At 42.2% G+C, this 22,848-nt stretch overlaps 3 protein-coding genes across 10 annotated transcripts in view; 2 read left to right on the plus strand and 1 right to left on the minus strand.

Moving 5' to 3' along the window:
- Positions 1 to 8,424, plus strand: part of SLC6A20 (solute carrier family 6 member 20) — a 31,239-nt gene extending 22,815 nt beyond the window's left edge. For all 7 annotated transcript variants that reach the window (XM_083705860.1, XM_083705856.1, XM_083705858.1 and 4 more), the window contains 6 exons: positions 764 to 1,005; positions 1,553 to 1,715; positions 3,541 to 3,745; positions 4,169 to 4,328; positions 4,567 to 4,732; positions 6,493 to 8,424. In XM_083705860.1, the coding sequence (XP_083561986.1) occupies positions 764 to 1,005; positions 1,553 to 1,715; positions 3,541 to 3,745; positions 4,169 to 4,328; positions 4,567 to 4,732; positions 6,493 to 6,621 (1,065 nt within the window). In that variant the 3' untranslated portion in view covers positions 6,622 to 8,424. The remainder of the gene's footprint in view (positions 1 to 763; positions 1,006 to 1,552; positions 1,716 to 3,540; positions 3,746 to 4,168; positions 4,329 to 4,566; positions 4,733 to 6,492) is intronic.
- Positions 7,769 to 12,107, minus strand: SNRPD1 (small nuclear ribonucleoprotein D1 polypeptide). 2 transcript variants are annotated; one of them, XM_083706140.1, is made up of 4 exons: positions 11,688 to 12,107; positions 9,957 to 10,033; positions 8,947 to 9,138; positions 7,769 to 8,211 (listed from the first exon to the last, which is right to left on the minus strand). In XM_083706140.1, exons 1-4 carry the CDS (start codon positions 11,699 to 11,701, stop codon positions 8,135 to 8,137), a joined length of 360 nt encoding a protein of 119 aa, XP_083562266.1. In that variant the 5' UTR covers positions 11,702 to 12,107; the 3' UTR covers positions 7,769 to 8,134. The 2 variants fall into 2 exon arrangements, with proteins under 2 accessions (XP_083562266.1, XP_083562267.1); XM_083706141.1 differs by lacking the exon at positions 11,688 to 12,107 and adding an exon at positions 11,452 to 11,608.
- Positions 12,108 to 15,422: 3,315 nt separating this feature from the next.
- Positions 15,423 to 22,848, plus strand: part of SACM1L (SAC1 like phosphatidylinositide phosphatase) — a 32,359-nt gene continuing 24,933 nt past the window's right edge. Inside the window, exons 1-2 of the mRNA XM_083705850.1 lie at positions 15,423 to 15,768; positions 22,603 to 22,700. Coding sequence (XP_083561976.1) covers positions 15,731 to 15,768; positions 22,603 to 22,700 — 136 coding nt within the window. The 5' untranslated portion in view covers positions 15,423 to 15,730. The remainder of the gene's footprint in view (positions 15,769 to 22,602; positions 22,701 to 22,848) is intronic.

Below are 22,848 nucleotides of genomic sequence, written 5' to 3' on the forward strand. Positions count from 1 at the left end.
AAAGTTTACAGATCTGGACTGTTTACTGCCCACCATGCTCAGATATCTGGGACCAGCCTAATTATACTGGCCTTATGGCTGTAATCTTAACCTTACTTTGCAGTAAGTCCCATTGAACCCAGCATACCAACAGGCCTTATATTTAAATAACTGGATTTCTTTCTATTTTTACGCTCAAACAATCTCTGCTTTTCTGCTTAAAATCAAATTCAAATGGCATTGTTTGTTTCATCACTGTATTTTTTATAATTTGCTTATGAAATAGAAATAATAGGAAAAGGTGTGAAAACGAAGAGGGAGAAAAATCAGCACCAATTAATGCTGCTGGGACAAATTTGATCAACCATTCCCATTCAGTTTGTTGCATTGTAAGCTTACATTTCATTAGATTCCTTCCCCATTTTCTTCTGTACGTTGGCTGTAATAGTTCTTTTTTTACTTCATGTGGAGTTAAACACATTTTAGCAATTGATTTTCCTTGACCTATTTGCAGCAAACATTTTCAATTGGACTTTTGTTAATGGTTGTTTAGCTATGTGTCTTGGCTGGAAACACTGAGAAAATGGAAGGCGTGTCTGATTCACCAGAGGTGTTGCCTGATCATAACACATAATACATAAAAGTAACAGGATATAACTGGATAGGATGGAATCTTTCTCCGTTCCACCTTGTGTCATAATGTTCCACCTTGCAGGCGTGTTAGTAAGATGAATAAAAGTCTAAAAATGCTACACAGTTTATCTTCTTGGTTTATGACTTGCAGCTAGAGCAACTAGCAAATCCCAAAACCTGGATTAATGCAGCTACTCAGATCTTTTTCTCCCTTGGACTTGGTTTTGGCAGTTTGATAGCATTTGCCAGCTACAATGATCCAAAAAACAACTGTGAACGACATGCCATCATCGTTTCATTGATAAACAGCACCACCTCGATATTTGCCAGTATTGTGACTTTCTCCATTTATGGCTTTAAGGCAACTTTCAACTATGAAAAGTGCATGAGCAAGTAAGTGTGGAGTCTAATTCAATTACCTTCTTTTCTTTCTACCTGAAAATGCATTGTAGTCAACACATTTTTAGTTTTTTTACTCCAGGATTTTCTTTTTAACTGTTACTAGACATGACTGGCATTCATCTGAAATCTTTTTTTTGTGAATGGGTTCATCCCATATGATTTTTGAGTTTTGTCTGACTGGGGGTGATGGGAGTGCCCTCAGATGGTTCAGGATCCCATGCAGAACATCTTTCAGTTACACCATTTAGTAAATGTTATAATAATGGTGCTAACAGAAACAATTGCCTGCTTAGACACTACTCAATTGATAACTGCTTTACAATTTATTGGTCTTTAAAATGAACTTAGGAAGTATCTGGTTTCAACTAGTATCACACTTCCTTCAAATTTTGTGTTTCTTAAAATGCACTCTTTTTTTAAAAAAGGCTATTTCCCCCATTTGTCAGAAATTACTATTTGAAAATATTAATGTGTTGTTGTTGTTGTTCAAAATATTGTTGCTTTATTTAAAATAATTGTATTTCATTCTATTATGCAGGGTGATATTGATGCTGACAAATTTTTTCGACCTGGAAGAAGGATCATTAACGATGGAAAACCTTGAAGATATGAAGAATTTCCTAGCATCCTCTCACCCCAGTGAATATGCAGAACTGTTGCCGCAGATTAAGAACTGTAGTTTGGAAGCAGAATTAGACACAGTGAGCTGCAACTTTTTAAAAAAATAGTTTGACTCGGCACATGTTTTGTGAACCGAGGACACAATGAAAGAACCTTGTGGTCAGTGCTTGAATGGTGTAGTGGTTAGTGTGGAACCAGGTGTGGCGTTCGTCTGGAGCCCCCGGTTGTCTCACAGACTATTGACCTGTACACCACTAATTTGCTGCCACCAACCAGATCCTCCCCGGTAAATCACTTAGTCTCAGCCAGGTTCTCAAGTTAACGAAGAAGAGTGTAGTTTATTGCAGACACAAACTTTAACTGCATTCCAAACGTTGTTACTCTTTACCTTCTTAGTCTTATTTTATCCTGTCTCTATCACTTCTACCTCCCCTCACACAAGAACCAACTGCACTAACTGTCTATTTCCAACTGCCTGCCAACTGCTTTTCCAAACCAACCAACCCACTGAAACCAACCAACTACCCACACCCAAACCTCGGCTAAGCCCTTTTATAAATAAGTAGGCTCTGCCTCTGGCTTTCCTATTGGTCTACATTTTAGCCCTCTCTCCCCTCTGTACACACATTTTCAAGCGAACGGGCAAATGCCACACCAGGTCGGACAGGAGTCTGGAGTTCAAATCCTCGCTTAGGCAAAATGTTCATTGGGTGGCCTGTCACTTCTCAGGGTAGTCTACTTCACAAGGTGGAACATACATGTGCCACCTTGAGGCGTTTGGAGGAAAGGAAAGATGCAAATGTAACAAATAAAAACGAATACCTAGGAAATCGACGTATGCCTTCTTTCATTCTGTGGAAGAAATGAAGGACATAAATATTACACACACACACACAGAGCGAGCCTCTGGTGAAAATTGCGTATGGCATGCACCATTTAATTTTGCTGCCCGTTGAAGCAATAGCTTAAAAATCTGCCCATAGATTCTTCCACATATGACAACCTGGGACCTAGCTGCAGCAAATGTTCCTACAGCTGCGAGTGCTGATGTAGTGGTTAAGAGCGGTAGTCTTGTAATCTGGAGAACCGGGTTCGAGTCTCCGCTCCTCCACATACAGCTGCTGGGTGACCTTGGGCCAGTCACACTTCTGTGAAGTCTCTCAGCCCCACTCACCTCACAGAGTGCTTGTTGTGGGGGAGGAAGGGAAAGGAGATTGTTAGCCGCTTTGAGACTCCTTAAAAAGGGAATGAAAGGCGGGATATCAAATCCAAACTCTTCTTCTTCTTCTTCTGACCGCAGAAGTGCCAAGCCATTTTTGTTTAGCAACAACCTACACAGCTATTTTGCTTACATGTCATAATGTTCAAAGGCCTGTTGAATGACAATGCAAGGGATTCCCATTATCGGGCTGCACATGTAACAGGACTGGATAGGAGTCATCCAACACTTTGTATGCCTAAGTAGTCAAGTTCAACTGACTGCAGTTAGGGCTAAGATGCCACCCAATTTGCACTGTAATGTGTCGTTGTCAGAGTTGCACATATGGAAGCAAGCTGATGTTCTGCATTTAGAGCGAATGACAAACCTGGAAGTGAATTGGAAGCTATTGTAACTGGAACAAGTGTGGTGAAATGACACAATATCTCCCCAACTGGGATGGATAGCTGGATCTCTCTCAATGCGATACCCATCTGTCTACTCCTAAACCTATTACCCGCATGGCCAGAGCTTCAGAAATCTTGATTTGCGATGAACTTGTGTACAAGCCATTGCTAGGAATGACGGAAAGCAGTGGTTGACACAGCAAGGAATTATATGCTCCCTTTTTGTGTGTGCCATTTGTTTTCTGCATGGCAATGCATTCCCTGCAAGTCTGGTTATTTTCTGTTTTCTCTCTCCAACAGGCTGTTCAGGGTACCGGACTGGCATTCATAGTGTACTCTGAAGCAATAAAGAACATGGAAGTCTCGCAGCTGTACTCAGTGCTGTACTTCTTTATGCTGCTGATGTTGGGAATAGGCAGCATGCTGGGGAACACAGCAGCCATTCTTACTCCTTTGACTGACAGCAAGTTCATTACCTCCCATGTGCCTAGAGAGATGATATCAGGTGATTACCACTTAAGTGCACCCAATGGACTTCAAGGGAGTCAACCAAGGTGATGGAAAGGTAAATCTGCAGTTGCAAAAGAACAATGTTCCTTTGCAGCTATGGCTTTACCTTTGGCACCGTTCCCTGTTGTGCTTTCAGAAGGGATTGGGAGTGCCCGAGTACAGTACTGTATATCAGATTCCCTTCAAAAGCAGCGGAAGATGCTAAAATTCACTGTACGCAGCTTGAATCTGAAGACTAGCATGTGCGTGACTCAGTAGCAGAAATGGCCACTTGGTCCTAATGAGGGAATGTAAAATTAGGCCTATGAACAAGCGACTGTGCTGCAGTAAAGTCAGCCTAAAATTAGCTGATCTCAAAAGCACAAATCCATGCCTTGTTTAATTTACAGCCTAAACTCAAACTACGTTTTTCTTACAGGAGGTGTATGCATCATCAACTTTTTAGTTGGCCTAGCATTCACCCTGGAAGCTGGCAACTACTGGTTTGATATCTTCAATGACTATGCAGCTACTCTCTCCTTGCTACTTATAGTACTGGTGGAAACCATGGCTGTCTGTTACGTATATGGACTCAGAAGGTAAGAACTTGGGAACATCCTATCACATTTTATTCTCTTAACTTATCCAGTAGACTCAGCAGCTGTTACCTCAAACCTGTGCAACACTTTGTGCACACCAGAACCATATTCCTTCTACGTTATTTCAACAATCTTCACCACAGAACTTGGTTTTCCTTGGCAGTTACAATTTCGATCCAAAACAATGTATCGTTAAAAAAATGAACCAATTAAGTGTGTGCTTTTCTTTCTTTGACAGATTTTCTAAAGACCTTTCTGTGATGAGCGGACATAAACCAAGTTGGTACTGGAAGATTATGTGGGCTTTCGTTAGTCCTGTGTTGATTGTAAGCCTCTTTATATTTTACATCACAGACTACATCAGAACAGGGACATTGCAATACCAAGCCTGGGATGCAACAGAGGTATTTTACTCATTGCAATTTTTACCCACTCGTAGCTAGAAGTACAGGTAGAAGGTGGGAGGAAGGCATTTATAATTGGTGACTTAAAAAAAAATCAACTGCTGCATTTAACTATGTTTAGGGTATAAATTTCATGGCAAGTGTTAAATAATCAGAATTCCAAAATGGTTTCTTACGGTATTAACAAGGTTAGAAAACTACGCTTTATAATAGGTCTCAATAGGCTTTAGTCGTGTTAAGTTTTAGTCACTCTATTAGACCTAGAGTATGAGACACATGCTGAATACTTGTCAAGTTAAATAATCACAATCTTCTTCAGAAAGCACTGATTTAGCTATCTTTAGACCATACTGCAGCTGTTTTCATGTCCTCTTGCAGAAAAGATATACCGTATTTTTCGCCCTATAGGACAGTTTCCCCCCTCCAAAAATGAAGGGGAAATGTGTGTGCGTCCTATGGGGCGAATGCAGGCTTTCACTGAAGCTTGGAGAGCGAGAGGCGTCAGTACGCACCGACCCCTCTCGCTCTCCGGGCTTCAGGAAGCTATCCACAAGCCTTGTGCGCCCAGCGGGAGTTCCCCCGGGTGCGCAAGGCTTGTGGGCGGCAGCCCGGAGAGCCCTCCGGAGGACGCCCCGTGCTTTGCGCAGGTGTCTGCAAGCCTTGCGCGCCCGGGGGGAGTTCCCGCGGGCTCGCAGGGCTTGCGGATAACAACCTGTTCTGGGGGCTGGGGGGGGGGGGAATAATTTTTTTTATTCATTCCCCCCCCCAAAAAAAATGAGGTGCGTCCTATGGGCCAGTGTGCCCTGTAGGGTGAAAAATACGGTATTAGCAGCCAGGGTTCTGGAATGGCTTACAATGCCACTTTGAGCATTGATAAAAACAGGCCCAGTAAGCTTCAAAGCAGCTTAGCATGTAGAATAAAATACAATTTGAAGGTCCCCCCCCCCCCCCGCTGAAACAATTCACAGCATACATATGTTCAGGTTCAATGATTACAATTCAAATTTCCATTTGAAGTTTTACAAAACGAGCAAAGCTATAATCATGAACAGGATATCCTCTGCATGACTTTCCTTCCTCCCATGTGATTCAAACAAGCCATGCTATGGCTTGTCAAGTTAACCAAACCTGGATCAGGGTTCCTTTCTTTCAATGAAAAATCAGTACTGGTTAGGAAGAAATAACAAGCCACACTTGTTGTCTGAGCCATCTCTGGGAGGGGGAAGGAGAGAAGATGCAATACGACCTGCACAGCATGGGCAAGAAGACATGTTCAGGACCGAACCATAGTTTAAGACAAACTAGGTTTGTCATGAGATATGAACCAAATCAAGGTTTTGAAGTTAATATGGAATTTGTTGCAACATCTCTACAGAAATGTAATTTTTAAGTTTTAGTTTTAAAAAATCAGAACACAGCTGTAGATACAAAACGTATCTTACAGATGCATTAGCTGTTGGCATGTTGCATATTAGAGAACAGTGGTCATTATCAAGTTGTTGTTTTTCAAATGCAGTGGTCAGATGAAACTTTACATGCCCTCTGCTCACTGAAAGGCCTTGCAGTACATAGACCTGTAGCAGTCTGAATTTCAGTTTAAAGTATTTCTGCTAGGAAGCATCATAGATGAGGTGCTCACTTTGAAAGCAATGCAGGGTAAGCTCTGAAAAAAGTGCCTCCCACCAATTCTAAATTCGCACGGTAGCACACATCTGCATTAATAGACTTTTGTTTTACATCTGGTCCTCTCTCTCTTGCAGGGTCAGCTGGTTACAAAAGATTATCCAAGTGGGGCCCTAGCAGTTATTGGGCTGCTTGTCGCAGCCTCCACTTTGTGCATACCACTGGGAGCATTAGTAACTTTTATAATGAAAAGAACAAATCCTTAGTTCTGGACTTATGAGAACATCATCAACAGCTGCAACCTTTGCAAACCACCTTGAAGACTACAACAGCAATAACCTGCAACCATTAACAAGCACGCAGAATTTTACTACTGTCTTACCAATGAATGGTCAAGAGAACTGTCCTATAGCAGATGGAAGATTTAAGATTGTCTCTGAGGGGTACGAACGCAACATGGTGGCTTACAAACACCTTGGACCGTGCACAGTATATATTGGTCAATTCACTCTGCCGCCTTCTGAACAATCTTCACTTTAGTAGAAGTGTATTCCTACTCCATCTGAAGAACAGGAAGAAAGGGTTGCACTGCAAGAAAGCTGCAATGTGCACAAATAATTTTTCCATGTATAATGCAGTGTGACCATGTTATTTGTATTATTCATGGGATCTATATTTTAGTAGGTGCTTGAAGGCTTCTTTAGAAGCGATATAAGCTCAGTAATCAGCTAGCAATGTTTATATGCAATGTAAAGAGCAGTTTCCAAGATGTATCACCCAGCTGAATTTCCCCACTTTTCTAGAGATGCCTTAAAGGAGAGTGGAGTTGGGCTGTTAAAAGTAAGGAAGAGCTACGCTGGAGCTGTTTCATGAGCTGGGGAACTCAAGACTGGACATTTTAGTTATAGCAAGGTAATGTGCGCATTAATGTTCTCAGTAGCACATAGTGCCACATTATTCAATATTTTTAACATTACCTTCAACCATAGGATAAACATGAGTCCAGACAAGCCACAAGAGATTTAAAAAGTCAGGTGTTCTTTTTACTGAATTTCTTTTCCTGAACCGTGATCAAGTGTTGACAAAGTTTTAATCTCTAAAAGGGTAAAAGTTGAACATTTTTTAAAACGAAAGTGGATGTTCTCAGGCTTCTAACAAATGCTTGTAGGTTACGCATAGATTACCTATGTATTTATCAACAAGGCTGAAAAAATACTTCGAATTCAAAAAGCTATTGGTGTGAAATTTAGAAGTTCCCGGAAGTTATAGGTTTTTCCATTAGTAACGCAGATTCACTTTCTATGCCAAACTCCTTTCAATTAAATTCACCAATGTATGTAAATGCTGATTTAGTATTTAACAGCCTACATCCATTCTTCCAGGCAAAAACTTAAAAGAAATATACTCAAAATATTAGTTGAAACTGAAGGTGTATGTAATTTCAAGCAACGTTGAAAACACAAAAAATGCAAAGTCTTTTGTTATAACAGAATATGTGGCAGGAATAAGGACTACACCACAATGAGCACATTCCATATCTTTGTGGGAATTTTGAATAAATTTTTGTATGTATCAATTTAAGGAAGTTAAAGTTTGGGTTGAACAGTACTAGAGGTTACAAAGGCATGTATAATCAAAATCCCAATAAGATTGAAGTATATAACTTGACCTTAACTGACACAACATTTCCCACATTTGTTTATTAAAAATGGACAATGAAACAAAACCTGTACAAAAAATATCCAAAGTTGCCCGACATTTTTAGTGGCTATAAAGAAATTATCGTCTTGGACCTCCTCTCCCCCTGCCACGTGCTCTGCCTCTCCCACGTCCTCTGCCACGACCTCTCCCTGCAACTGAACACAAACACAAAAAAACTTCCTTCAAAAACATGGAATCGCAGTATATAAAGGTCACGCCAGATTTTGGACTCAAAACACCTATCATTTAAACATTTTGTTTTAACTTTTTATTGAAGTAATCTTAGTAATTTGGTTGCAAAATGGTATACAGCTACTGTTCTGTTTCCCACTTTGGATAACAAATCAATTCATTAAAGAAGTCAAAAAGATGTGTTACGTGTTGTGAGCGCCATTACAAGTAGGCAGGTTACTGCTGCAGTTTTTGTCAAAGCCCAAATAAATACGCTAAGCAGGAATAAAGTCTGTAAATTCCACATCTCCTTTTCGGGACAAGGATAGATTCCAGAACAGATTAGTTCCTCCAGTAGATTTCATTGTTTAAAGAGCAACAGAATTCAGAATTTTGCCTACAAGAAACTGGTGGCTTCTGAGTGTAACATGAACAACTCTATTGTTCAACATGAAAATTTTCATATCCCCCCATACCAAGTAATTTTAAACCTGGCAATATTAAACGGGTAGCATCTGGATTTGTTGGTGCCACAAAAGTTCAGGGTTAGATCTAGTCATATGCTTGACTAACAAGGCTTTCCTGGCTCCCTCCTACACAACAAGCCACTGCCCCCCCAAAGCCCCTCATGAGAATTCATATTGCAATTAAGGGCAAATTGAAGTGCTCATGTATAGACAGCAAATACATTCTTGGTGGTTTGAAATCAAATCACTAACCTGCTTCCCTTTTCTTGGATTTGACTTTTGGTTCAACATCCACCAGCAAGGTATCCAGAGGCAAACTATCTGGCAGAATGAAATACCTAATATTGTTGCCTCGAATACTTAACGTCTCCAGCTGGACAGGTTCTCTGTTCTTCAGAGTCATCTTTACAGCTTTAAGATGTGTATTCATACTGACATCCACTCCTGAAACAAAGAACAGGAAGCTTCCTCTACACTGTTTTCAAAGAGACTTATATTAATAATTACAGAGTTCCTAAATGGAGAGTAGTATAAGGTATTGTACTACATTTCCCATGCCATCTAAGAGACATTAAGTGCTTTACAGTGGGAAAGCAAAATGAATGTCCTACATGTGTAGTCACCATAGCACAGCTGTAGAAAAAGTGATACTCAAAACCAGAAGAAAAATACACCTCCTAAACAGCTAATTATATTGAAATAATTTTATCTGCATTGCCTAGACATCCAGACCCTTTTAGTATTCAGTCAGTAATTCACTATTACCTCTAACCACTGCAATAGTACTTAGATATAACTAACGCATGCACTCATAGTTCAAAGCATTATCCCTTTCCCTTATTCTGGTGATGATATAAGTGAAGATGTCAATATATACAGACAGATGCCACCTAGGCATGTTACAAGTCATTAAACAACCACCTCTCACCCCCCCCCCATCACTTAGCTCTATTTAACATCAGCCATGCAACCATTATAGCAGAGCAAAAAATGCATACTCTAAGAGCCAGTGTGATATAGTTTCAATGCACTGGATATCAATAAGGAAAAACCTCCCCTCTGCTGTTCTATGAAACCCAGTGGAGTAGCCTTCATTAACCTAACCTGATTCACAGATTTTGGGGAAGATGGTGGGATGGTGCACCTAAGCACATTGGAATTTCTTCAGAACGGTGGACTAATCAAACATTTAAATGAAAGACTAGAACAGCCTAATGTTTCACAAAAGGAAACTAACATTTAAGATATCCCAAATCCCATACCTGTGATAGTTCCATGTACTTGGGTCCCATTCTTCAGTTCTATGGTTACAGTTTCATGACTAAGTTTCATTAGAAACCTGCAATGCATAAATGAAACAATAACATTTCCAGCTCAATGCGCTGGTACTAACAAGTGCTAAAATTATAGAGACCTTTGTCTGCTACATTTTAAAAATGCACAATTATTTCTGGAGCACCCCACCAGCCAGTGGATAACTTAACGACAGGCAATCAGCTCCTCATATTAGTCCCAATGAGACCTATCTGTGGAAATTAGGGATTCTCCAGTCCAGCAATTAAAGTTAAGTGAATATGGTTTAAAAAAGGAGAGGCAGCTGTGGAAGTTTATGAGAGCACAGAGCATCTAAACTCTCATATCCAATGCTGACTCCATGGTACGTCAAATCAGGACAACTGTTTTGATATCCATGTTTCAAGGGGCCCTGCATAGGGTCAGGGCAATGCACTGCACACCCATCGCTGGTTTACTTTTCTTTTCCTACTAGTAATGCAGAGGCTGCAGTGGCACTCACTCCCCCTTGCTCTCAAGAAGGAGTCTTTCCCCTGAACCACTTCATCCAGAATGCCTTGCCCTGAAAAAGGACTCACCACTTCCTTGGAGAGAAAGCTGCAACAGAACAAATTAATTAATTTAAAGAACGGAACGAATTAATTTCGTCTTGCGAGGCACCACTGTATCAGTAATAAAATTATTATTTCTCTTATTATTATGGAACAGAATGTCCCTATTTTCATGGGATAAATATTGAAGGGCATGGAGTTGTGCATCCCCCAAGCCAAGGAAATAAGTAGCTATACAACCTTCAGAAGACATCCCTGTATAGGTAAGGTGTTATTTTTTTTAATGGAAGCTTCCCAGAGCGGCTGGGGCAACTGCAAGTCAGAATATTACGAGGTATGACTGTATTACCGTGACTATTATTATTACGGAATAGGACGTCCCAGATTTGGACTGGAGCGTAATTGAAATTTGTAAGATTTTTGGAACGCAGAAACAAAGAAAATAATCAAACTGTTAATTCCAGCACGTGGAGGGGCACCTAAATTGTTTAATTTGGCATCTCAGTGATTGGTATTATTAATTGTATTATGATTTGGCATTGTTATGATGAGGCTATTACAGTGGGTTAAGTACTTAAATTCGTTCCAGAGGTCCGTTCTTAACCTGAAACTGTTCTTAACCTGAGGTACCACTTTAGCTAATGGGGCCTCCCGCTGCGGCCGCAGGATTTCTGTTCTCATCCTGAAGCAAAGTTCTTAACCCGAGGTACTATTTTTGGGTTAGCGGAGTCTGTAACCTGAAGTGTCTGTAACCCGAGGTACCACTGTATTGGATTGTTGTATTTTAAAACTATAAAAAAAAAATTATTAAAAAAAGGAATAGGACATCTCTATGTTTATCGGGTTAGTGTTGGAGGCTAAGCACCTCACCCCTTTAAAACAACCAAAGCAAGCAACACCCCACCGTCCACACCTGCTATATGACAAAGGCCAGAGGCGGGGGAAAGGCGGGGGGGGCCGTTGCGTGAGGTGATGCTGCGGGGGGGGGGCATAGTAGCAGCAGCAGCAGCAGCAGAGGGGGGCGCAAGGGCGCCTGGGAGGAGACGCCGGCCGCGCGAGCTCCGACGACGCGCCCAGGCCCGAGCCGCGTCTGCCCAACGTCTTTTCCCGCCCCTTCTTCCCTCCCCGGCCACGCGCTCGCCCTTTTACCTCACGAGCTTCATGGCGGCGAAGGCGTCGGGCGCGAACCTGAAGCCGCGGCTTCCCCGGGGGCGAAGACGAAAAGGAGAGCGGGGAACGGATGAGAACCGAGCGCGGAGGAAGAGCAGCCGCAGGCAGGCAGCCGAAAACTAGGCCGCTCCCGACGCTGCCGAAGAGAAACCCCGAGTGGCGTTTCCCTTAGGAGCGCGCTGTGAATGGCCGGAAGCCCCGCCCCTTGCTCTGTTCTAGGCCCCGGAAGTGGAAAGCACGTGGGCGGGAAGGGGAAAGGTTGTCGGGGAGCGAGCGCCACCTTCAGGCTCGGAGGAGTCGTCGCGAGTGGAAGGAAAGGATGCGGAGGAGGAATTTAAAGAAAAAGAAGAGGGAGACGGAGTAGCCGCCTGCCATCACGACTAGGGCAAGTTTTGAACCTCAGCGGTTTGTCCCCCCGCATGACAGATGCGTTATTAAATAAAGGAGTAAACAGTCACTTGAATAAACTTGGTACTGAACCTTGAGCAATCTTTAGATTCGACTTATTGATTTTAAAAAACTGTGCCACCTAATTTTCCAAAGAAACACAAGGCAGCTAATAAATGAACAGCAAAATGAGTTAAAGCAAATGAACCACCTGTCCAAATTAAACTCACACACACAATCAAAATACAAACTAAAAACAAACTGCATTTCCAAACAGCCATCGACATAAACCCAAGTCTTTAAAAAGTATTATTTCTAATGAACATTGTAAATGACATATCATTATTATTGTTAATACAGTGGTACCTCGGGTTACATACGCTTCAGGTTACATACGCTTCTGGTTACAGACTCCACTAACCCAGAAATAGTTCTTCAGGTTAAGAACTTTGCTTCAGGATGAGAACAGAAATCGTGCAGCAGCAGCACAGCGGCAGCACTAGGAGGCCCCATTAGCTAAAGTGGTTCTTCAGGTTAAGAACAGTTTCAGGGTAAGTATGGACCTCCGGAACAAATTAAGTACTCAACCCATGGTACCACTGTAGTAGTAGTAGTACCCCACCCATCTCTGGTTGATCTCCTTCAGTTCAACGAGTTAAATTTGCTTACTACTCTCCTTCTAAGGAGTGAAAGCTGACATAATAGGTCCACAGTGAGGGCCACAAACTGTTCAGCTGTGGGAGCTAACCCATAAAATAGATGTCAACAGAACTGTTATTACATGGAAAGAAAGTTACCTATAACAGGAATGGCTCTCATGAGATTATTTTGTCCACTGTAACTTTGTGGCGGTAGTCAGTGGCATGCAAACTGCACACACTGCACGTCTTCTGACGATTCCCTGCATGGGGATTTCACTGATAGGTTTGCACTAATAAACATGCACGCCATACACACATAAGCAGAAATACAAGACGCTCATGTCACCTACAGCATCTGCTCACTGTTGGTCCTAACATTCATCAAGGGGGACCTGTGTAGGGTGAGTACAACTTGATGCTGTTTTGAGGCTCCTTGGCCACCTATGCCCAAAGGTCCCTTTTCAGGATCCTGCAGTCTCTCCTGGGACAACATGGGCTCCTCCGTGGTTGTCACTGTTGCTGCTGCTCACCATTTTCATGGTCCTTGTACTGTGTGTACAAAGGTGCAACAATGTGGGAGGGGGAGGGGTGGTTCAGTATCTATATATTGCTGTCAAATACAATAAGATTGCTCAAAACAAGCCCTAATGGCATTTTCGCTTTGCACTCAGTGCACTTCTGCTAAGGGGAACACCCTTTTGCAAAAAAAAACCCACACACCCCATTGCAGCAACCACTAGCAAACATTGCGCAAAGAAAACTGCAATGGCTGTTGTGCAAACAGGCCCTGGCTAAAAAGCCCTTGAGCTTTCTGAGGGTTGGTTTTCCATCTGTATGGAGGTAGTACCATGGCCTTTGAGCCAGTGACCTGCTTCCAGCCTCCTGTCTGCCCTAGTTAAACCAGCTCAGCTTCCTCTGAAACCTCTGAAAGGGGGTTTGTCTCAGAATCATAGCTGTCAACCGTCCCTTATTTGGCAGGAAAGTCTCTTATCCCAGCGCTGTGTCCCGCTGCTGTCCCTTATTGATGATGTCCCTTAAATTTCCCGGGTTTCAGAGGAAGCAGCTCCTCTCCCTCCCTCCCTGCCGGCCAGGGAGGCTCCAACTGTGTTGCTTGGCTGCGTTGCTCACCCAATAAGGAGTCTAAGAACGACTGGGGGGGTGGAGCTTGCATGCCTTGTGCCGATCAAATCGGCCGCGTTGCCTGGGGACTCGCTTTTGCTCAGCGCTTCCCAGCGGAGAGGTGACAGTGGTTTCCCTTGCTGCATCCCCTTTGCCGGGTTGCTGCGCTGTGGGAACCACCGCTTGAGGCTTTGTTTGGCTGCTGGCTGGGCTTTCTGCCTTTGGCTCGGAGGGGCTCAGAAGTTGAACATACCTGTGCTCTGAAAATCCCTTATTTTGGCTGCTGATCCCTTATTTTCGAGGCTGCTGGTCCCTTATTTTCAAATCTGTAAGTTGACAGCTATGCTCAGAATCCAAGAGTTATAGACAAAACAAGACATACAGAAAACTCATTTTACCCCACAGTTCTGCACCAATCCACAGAGTGCTACTTAAAGATCTGGGTCTTTGTTGACTTCTTCAGTGTCTAAGTGCATGCCCAGGCTCCTTCTCCTGCCCGGCTGTTATAAGGGTGGCACAGCAGGAAGGCTCAGGTGTGCAGCCGACATGAGGCACTTTAGGAAGCTGAAAACTGCTGGAACTTTTATTGTCGTCCCCCAGCCCCCAACGCCAAGCCTCCAACAGTGGAAGAACTACCCCTATATAAAGACGGGTGGTATTCATAAACTAATAGTGCAATGTAGTAGTTAATACAGTGGTCATCGTTTTGAGAAAATTCTCACACTGCAATTTGCAAAACCTGCACTTTGGGCAAAAGTTAATAGCTTTATTTTGGATCAGAATTTTGGTATGTCACACAGTACAATAAAAGTCATGGGAGTGTGGAGAGTGTGCATATGAACTTAACAGTGTTGCTCATCTTTTAGCTGCTATTTTACCGTCGTTAATATTGTTTTATGGATTACAAATGCAGTATTGCTTTGCTAATCCTATGACTTTTGCTTTAAATGTGATGTTTCAGCTTAATTTTTGTTGTTGCTTTGTTAACAGTGTTTATAGATTGCAATTGTTTGACTGATTCTTTGTTAATTAGTCTATGCTGTATTTCCGATGTTCTATTATGTTATATAAGTGCTATAATGACACTATTATTTATTGTTTGTGAGCCGCTTTGGGACTCATTTGAATGAAAAGCAGCACAGAAATATCAAATCAGATAAAATCAAATGCACCAGGAGTTTCGGGACTGCAGTTGCGACAGTGGATCTGCAGCCAACTGAATCAGAAGGTGTTGTGAATTTTGCGATCCCACTGCTCAAAACTCTAGCTTTAATGAGCAGTAGGAGGAAAAAATACGGCCGAGCCAGCCAGGAGTCGAACCTAGAATCTTCTGATCCGTAGTCAGACGCGTTATCCATTGCGCCACTGGCCCCGCTGGTAGACATCGCTTCTCTGCCTATATTCTAAATTCATCCGCCGCAGAATCTTACTCCTCTCTCAATTGGATGGGCGGGGGGATAGCCAGCCAATCAAAACCCTCCCAGGCGCCTTCGCTTCGGCCAGCAGCCAGCGAGAAGCGCTTTTTTTTTTTTAATACGCAGGCGGAGCCCAAGTGAATCTCGCGGCCAATCCGGGCTAGGGCTGCGTTCGGCGTCGCCCGCAGCTCGCGCCTTTCGCAGCGTCACAATTCCGAGCTCCCGCCCGCCCTCTTCCCCCCTCCCTCTCCGCGAGCGTAAGGCCGGCGTGGCCTTGAGCGGCGGCTTCCACCAATCAGCCGCCGCCTTCGCCCGACGCCGAAATGCTTTCCGAGTAGCTTTGTCCCGAGCGGCGCTCCGTCCCGAAAGGCCCAGGCGCGTCAGGTGAGAGGTGAGGCGAGAGTCCTGGACGTTGAGGAGCCGGGCGGCGCTTGAGAGGCGAGCGGCTGAGGGGGCAGCCATGGCGGCGGCGGCAGGAGCCTACGAGAACTTGAAGCTGTGAGTGGACGGAGGGAGGGAGAGGGTGGACGGAGGGAGGGAGAGGGCGGGGAAAAACCCTCCCTGCAGTGCAGACCACCCCGTCCCAATGGCAGACCCGCAGTGCCCACCCCCCGCCGGCCTCTCCTCGCCGTCGTCCTCCTCCTCCCCTTCCGTGGCCATTTTCCGAGCTTCCCTCCTCGGCTGCCCCTCTTTCGACGACGCCCCCCCCGCCCCAAATTGTCCCCCCGCTTTGCACAGGCAAAACAGTTCCTCCCACTCGCCTCATCTTCCCTGTCGCTTCATTTGCCCGCCAAAAATTTCTTCTGACGCGACTAGCTTGGGTTATTTTTCTATTTCCGACCCCTCTCACCCCATGTTGCTTAAATAACAACAGCAGCAGCAGTTTTATTGTTCGTACCGCACCCCTCCGACTGGGTCGCCCCAGCCACACTGGGCAGCTTCCAACACACACACACGCGCATACACACACACAGTATATTAATAAAACATTGCACATCACATCATTGCACATCTTCTAAAGGTTATCTAGTTGCTCATCTCATTGAGGGCGTTTCCACAGGGTCACATTGCCTTTCCTACATTTTTCTTCTCAGTGGGTATTCCCCCCTCCCTCTCCACAACACTAACATTTATTTCTTTTTTTTCTGGTGCGGTTTTTCCTCCAGAGAGTTCATAGAACCCTAGAGTTGGAAGGGACTGTGAGGGTCATCAATCCCTTGCAATTTAGGAATTTTTCCCCATTTTACAACCCTGATATTGAGTCTCATGCTCCACTCCACTGAATTACCCTCAGCCTATAGGTTGCGTGCAAGGTCTCTCTCATCCACTTTTTTTTTATGCTCGCCAAGAACTCTGTGAATAGGTGAGGCTGAGGAGAAGGTGTTTGGTCCAAGGTCACCCAGAGAGTTTCATGGCTGACAAGACTAAACAACAAACATCCCAGGCCTCTAATCTGACCCTCAGATTGCTAATCACACACCTGCTCTTCTCACCCTGGGTCCTGCACCTGAATAATATGTACTCTGATTAACAACTAGGCTGCAACATCTTGGGGACTAACTAACTACTTCCCGGTAGAAATGAGTTGCTTACTGTATTTTATTTTATTTTTTGAATGCCTATTCTGTCCGTTTCTCCAAGGAGAAGCGAGGTGGGTAAGACAGTAAAAAAAAAAAAAAAAAAAGAATAGTAAAGCAAACATAATTCCTTACAAATATGGAGGCTCTTCCATGTAAAAATTTACATTGTGTAAGAAATAGTAATTGCAGGGTTTCGTTGTCTGTCCTCTCGTTGCAATGCATACAGTTCCTGTAAATTCTTACAGCAGCAAATTCTTGGTTTACCTAAACTTCCTCTCCACTTTCACTCTGCATGTCCATTCTTTGTTTTCTCCTGTGCAAATGTCCTGTGCAAATCTCCTGTGCAAATGTGATTCTGCCTTTACTGTGGCTCCTGAAAAGTAGAACAACCTCTGCCAGTCTTTCTAGTAATTGTATTATTCATAATGAAGTTAAAAGGGGGCTCAGTTGCATTCTTTCTAACACTATAGCCTGCAGGAACAAGATAACTGATGTCTGAAGTGAAGGTTAGCCTAGCAAAATGAGAAATGCCAGGGAAGGGAACATATGGTTCTAGGCGGAAAGATGACTCAGGGCACTCCAGGGAGATTCTTTTGTAAACATCTTTAGTGTTGGTTAAAAGAGATCTAGCATCCTCATCTTAAAACATACCTACATGGAAAGAAGACCTATGAAATTAGTGGAACTTTCTTCTAAATATGCACAATTAGAAGGTTAGAGTTTAAATTCTCAGGTATACCGTTGCTGTTACATTTAATTTCCGCAGTCTTCTGTGTGTTTAATAATTAAGTGCCTAATCACTATGGGGATCGTTCAAAATCGAACTCTCTTCCTGGGTCGTCATTTGTATTACTTCAAGATAATAGGTGGTTGTGTTTTCAAATAGGCCTTTCAAGTACTTTGGGGATTGCAAAAATTTCTGCAACTTCCACTGGGATTAGATTTAAAGTCACTTTTTCTGTTGGCATTTAATTCTTGTGTAACCTGATATATGTTTCAGTTGTGACATCTGATCAAGTGGTAGGCGCATGCAGGCCTCTTCTTGCATGTGTCCTTAGTTTAATTTCAACAAGCTAATTCAATTGTTCCTTGGCTATCCTGCTTTTCCTTTAGAGCAGGCATGCGAAATCTGGTTCCCTCAACCCCTGTCATCCCAGTCCAATGACATCTGGAGGACACCAGCTTCCCTGGCCCTGATTTTAGAGTGCCAGCATTAAAGCAAAGTGTAGAAAGATTGTTTCATTGTTGCAGTACCCCTGACCAGCTACAGGTTCCTCAGGAATTATATTTACTGTTTTTATTTTCTCAAGCCATGTTTGCATTCTGCTGTGAAATATTTCAAGAGAGCATGTAGATTAATCAATTGATGGGCTGCTTTGTGGAGCAGAAATGAGGATGAGAGCATGCAAAAATATATGCAAGTGCCCACCTAGCTGCTATTAGTTTAACAATGAAGCTTATAATTAAGACAGCTCAGTAGGACACATTAATAAAACCAAACAGCAGCGATCTACTTACTTACTAAAAATATTTATACTGTATACTGTTTAATAACTAAAGTCTTTTGTATTTAAATAGTAGGCATGCAAATAAAGAGAAACTTACAGAAACAGAAAAAACTGTTGGAAAACCAGTAATATGAAAATTTGAAAGTACTGCAGTCAGTTATTATAAGTATGTTATGTACATATGGATGAATGTCAGTGATAAAGGTATTGTCTTAATATGGAATTTTAATCCTATGACCTTCACTTTTTGAACAATATTCAAGAGATTTTACCTGACTCTTAGTTGGAACCCCAAGGACAACCTAAACAATTGCAGGTTTTGCGTTTTAAATGTGAGCAGATCAATTATAGAAGATGAAAGTTCACTTTTGAACGTAGTTCTCATGAAGCGTAGACAGTGTCTTCCCTAAGTAGCTGTCTACCCAGATCCTGCATGACTTGGAACAGGGAGCTGTCCCTTTTGCCTTTGCCATTCAGTGATGTAGGCTGACATATAGAAAAAAAGCATTCTTTTGATCACGGTATATTTGACAGGCAGCATCTCAGCTTTAATAAAATCAGATGAATAGCGAGCGAGAACATGCAGAAATGTTTTTTTTTCTCTTTAAAGAAAGCTGTTGCTGCTTTGCTTTAAAAAATGGTTAGTTATGTTAAGTGGGATACTTAGAAGGGTTATGCAATTGAAAATTATTTGATTGGGACATGAGGCAACTTGAAGCACAGAGCAGAGTAAGTAGAACTGAAATGTAACATTTTATACAATTTGCAGAATCACCTCTGTTCAGGGTGCTGCATAAATGTTGGTGTAATGTGGCCTGTCTGCCCTCATTCTCGTTTTAGTTTGAGGATAATGTCAAGATGGATGGGTGATGCACTGCTCAGCACAGTATGTGTGCCTTTTTTGAATTCTTCTCTCGACAATCTGTGGTTGCTGGCATTGAGTAGCTTCCTGTATTAGAATAATATTAAGCATTCATGATGGAAATATGTACATTACTGAAATCAAGGTTGGAGCAGTGAAACTGTATAAAAGAATTCTGAAACGATAGTGGATGCTGAATGCAATGCTAACTTTATATGCCATTAGAGCATCAAATACTAAGTGCATAATGTCTTTCCCCCTAATTGGAAAAAGAGCAAGGTGCTTTTGCAGAGAAGACTTACATCTGCAAATCCCAAATTAATATTAAGCATTCAGTAAGGTCTATCTCTGAATTGTCTACCCGTTCTGTGAGATGGTTGCAAGTGAGAAAATAATACATGGATTTTGTGATTTGAAATGCGTCCAGATATGTTTGGCAGCCTATGAAACTAAACCATAAAACTAAACAAGACCTCAATGCAAGATCTTTATCTCAAATATAAACTGGCTCATCTAGGTAACTCAAGATTGAATAACTTGGAGTTTTCATTTTTAAAGAACATGTTTGCCTGTTGTTATATTGCTAAAAGAAACAAATGCTGATTTTTGTTTTTGTTTTAAAGCAAGCCTTCGTTGGTATCTTGTTAATTTTATTTATTTAACTTACTAGTTGTTGCTGGATAACTTTGGAGATAGATTCATTTAGACAGATTCATTTAGACAGATTCATTTAGACAGACAGTGGAAAGGCAGAAAAGGGCCATAACCTGGAAATTTTGGTGAAGTTTGAAGGAAGAGAAGAACTAGGCATGAAGTACATGAAGGCGCAAAGAATACCAAGTCAAGGTTGCACTAGGGAGACAGGATATCCTCTTTTGCTGATGCATTTTTATAAACATTGGTTGGTATTGCAAAACTGTGATAAGTGCAAATGTTGAAGGATGGCTATAGTTCTATTCTCGTATTGTTTCAGAAGTTGCACATTTGGCTTTAAATGCAAGCAGAATCAAATTTATAGCAGTAGCATTCAAGGGCAATGAGAAACAAGGCCTCTCCATTCCCTCATTGCCTTTGTTAATAAAATAAAGAAATGCACAGCTTTGGAATCAAAGCACCATGATCATACAGGCAACAATAAGAAAATACTACGGAATAGTTGGGGAATTCAGTTGTCTCCTGTGCCATCTAGATTGACAACAACTGTAGATTGATATGCAAAGGAAGTTACAAAGGTGGACCAATTTGATCTTATTTTGTTTTCTAGGCAGATGCTATAATGAGCCATGCCAGGAGTTAAACTCCTGTGGCAAGTTAATGAACCCAGAAAGTGATTGCAGTACAATTGATTGAGAAAATATCTATGAAGATTTTAAAGAGAGTTTGTAAATGCCCTGTGTTATGCTAATTGATCATTAGTTAGGAGGGTTATGTGGTTTTGGAGTTTGGGTGATCAGGCTGGGAGAGAGAGCAGTGAGCCAAACTTTAGGATTCCCGGGAATGTGACGTTCTCTTCTAAGTAAGGAGTCATGAGACTCTGTTGCTCTATTATATTTTTGGTGAGGATAAGAGAGATGGAGTGTAAAGCATTTTGTATGTCAAAGTCCCTGAGAAATTCCGTATTAATCCATCCAATCATAATGTATTGCAATCAAAGAACAAAGCAGATGGAACATGTGTTTGCTCGTACACAATCATTTTATTTTATGATGGCAGCATTAAATGATGTGCATTTCTGAATTGGTTGGCATGGCTAAACGTCGGATAAGATGCTCTTATGACTAATATCACCATAAGCAGCACTTGTCTTTTCAGTTGCAACAGTTCCAGTGCTAGACTGTAAGCAAGGGATGTGTGCAGGAATTAGCCCTAAGCTGTACTGCACCTATGTACTGCAGGTTTTTCTCATTCTTCTTTGTATCTCTATTTGATAGCCTGTCTAAAGTTCTAGCAATATCTGTTACCTTAGACTAAGGAATGGAAAAAGGCAGTAGTAGGGGAAAGTTAACATTTCTGCGCTTCCAAGATTTCTATCTGGGAGGAAAAACCTTGCTGCTGTGAAAACAGTGTGTGGAGTCAGGTGGCTGAAACATCAAGCAGCAAGGGGCCCTACCCATTTTCCAGCTGATAAGCATGGAAATGGCTTACCTACTTTAGTCGCCCTGCTCAGAGATCCTCCCTGTTGTCAGTCCTTAGTTTTGAGTGCCTTGTAATTGGCCTCTGCCAGCATAATGGATGACTGCATCTGAGGCTTGCGCTCCCTTTCTGTCCTCTCACCCTGTTTTGCCAATCTCACTGCTTAACAGTGCATAGATATCTTGTCCCTTCTCCTAAATCAGCTGCTCAAAGGCAGCTTTCCCCCACTTCTTATCTTGCATTGCTCTGTTTGAAGCTGTCAAGTTGTTTTGCTAATAAAGAATATGGGCTCCCATATGCTTTCCTTGCTGAAAATGAAAGTGAATTGGTTGCTCTTTCCTTTTGCTGGATAGCTGCCATTTGCTGTGAATATGGAAATGTGATTCCATTGTTTGATCTCGTATCATTTGCATGTCATGCGTGTCTGTGCCTAATAATGTAATTTAGTTAGGTTATTAGCACGTGCCATTCTGAGCAGAATGTTTCTTTTCTTTTAAAGAAAGCATTAGAAAGCAAATACTGTACACTTAAAGTAGATTTTTTACTCTTTGTGTCTTACTCAGAAGTGATATTTAAACTACAGACTTCTTAACTCGTATTTCTCATCCACTGTGGTATCTCCATTTAGTTGCGTGTTTTGTGGTATGTCCTGTAATTTGTATGTTCTGCCCAGTGCCCAGAACACATGGGAAAAGTGGGGAGGTATAGGAAAAATCAAGAGAAGCACAATGAAGCATTGGGAGATGGACTGGAAGGTGCAGAGATAATTCAGCTACATCATTGAATCTTACGCATGTGAGAGATCTTCCTCTTTTAGGAAGAGTGCTTCTTCCTTTCAAATTTAAGTTTTGTTTTCAAAGTTTCCTCAAAGTAGTAAGATTTGATGTTTGACTATATTGATGCTAAACATAGGACGTTGCCTTAAATGAACTCAGACTATTGGTCCAACCAGCTCGGTAGTACATTTATGAAACACTCGCATGGTTTCAAACAGAGAGTCTTTCCCAGCCATACCTAGAGATACTGGAGTTTGAACCTGGCACTTTTTGCATTCAAAGAAGATGCTCTACCACTACAGCTCTTCCCCAAACCGGAGCTTTTTAACTTGCTGTCTTTGTTTACTGTTTTGCATAATGGGTATATAGCTTTTCTTCCTATGGGTGATTGTGATAAGAATTCCAGGGAGCCCTAGTATTTTAAAGTGATGTTGCTTGTCTGGTGGTGATCTTGCACATTTCTTGCATTTTAGGCACATAACGCCAGAAAGGTTTTATGTGGAAGCTTGTGATGATGGAGCCAATGATGTACTTTCCATTGACAGAGTCTCCACAGAGGTCACTCTTACAGGTATTTTTCATCATCACTTTGGAAATGCTGTAGTTTAGCCTTAAATTGTTTTCCTTTAAGCCACACAGTAAATTAGCTAGCAACCTGAAAACCATCACAAGTTATCCTTCCTCCTTCGTAATACTATATCTGTTTATACATTTCTTGA

The sequence above is a fragment of the Podarcis gaigeae genome (assembly GCF_964106915.1).
Source record: "Podarcis gaigeae genome assembly, chromosome: 12".
Taxonomy (NCBI): Eukaryota; Metazoa; Chordata; class Lepidosauria; order Squamata; family Lacertidae; genus Podarcis; species Podarcis gaigeae.

Excerpts from the sequence above, each read along its gene's own strand:
- SNRPD1 (XM_083706140.1), bottom strand. Across the intron at positions 9,139-9,956 it reads AGTACATGGAACTATCACAG|GAGTGGATGTCAGTATGAAT; the intron begins GTATGGGATTTG and ends TCTTTGTTTCAG. Across the intron at positions 8,212-8,946 it reads ATCCAAGAAAAGGGAAGCAG|TTGCAGGGAGAGGTCGTGGC; the intron begins GTTAGTGATTTG and ends GTTTGTGTTCAG.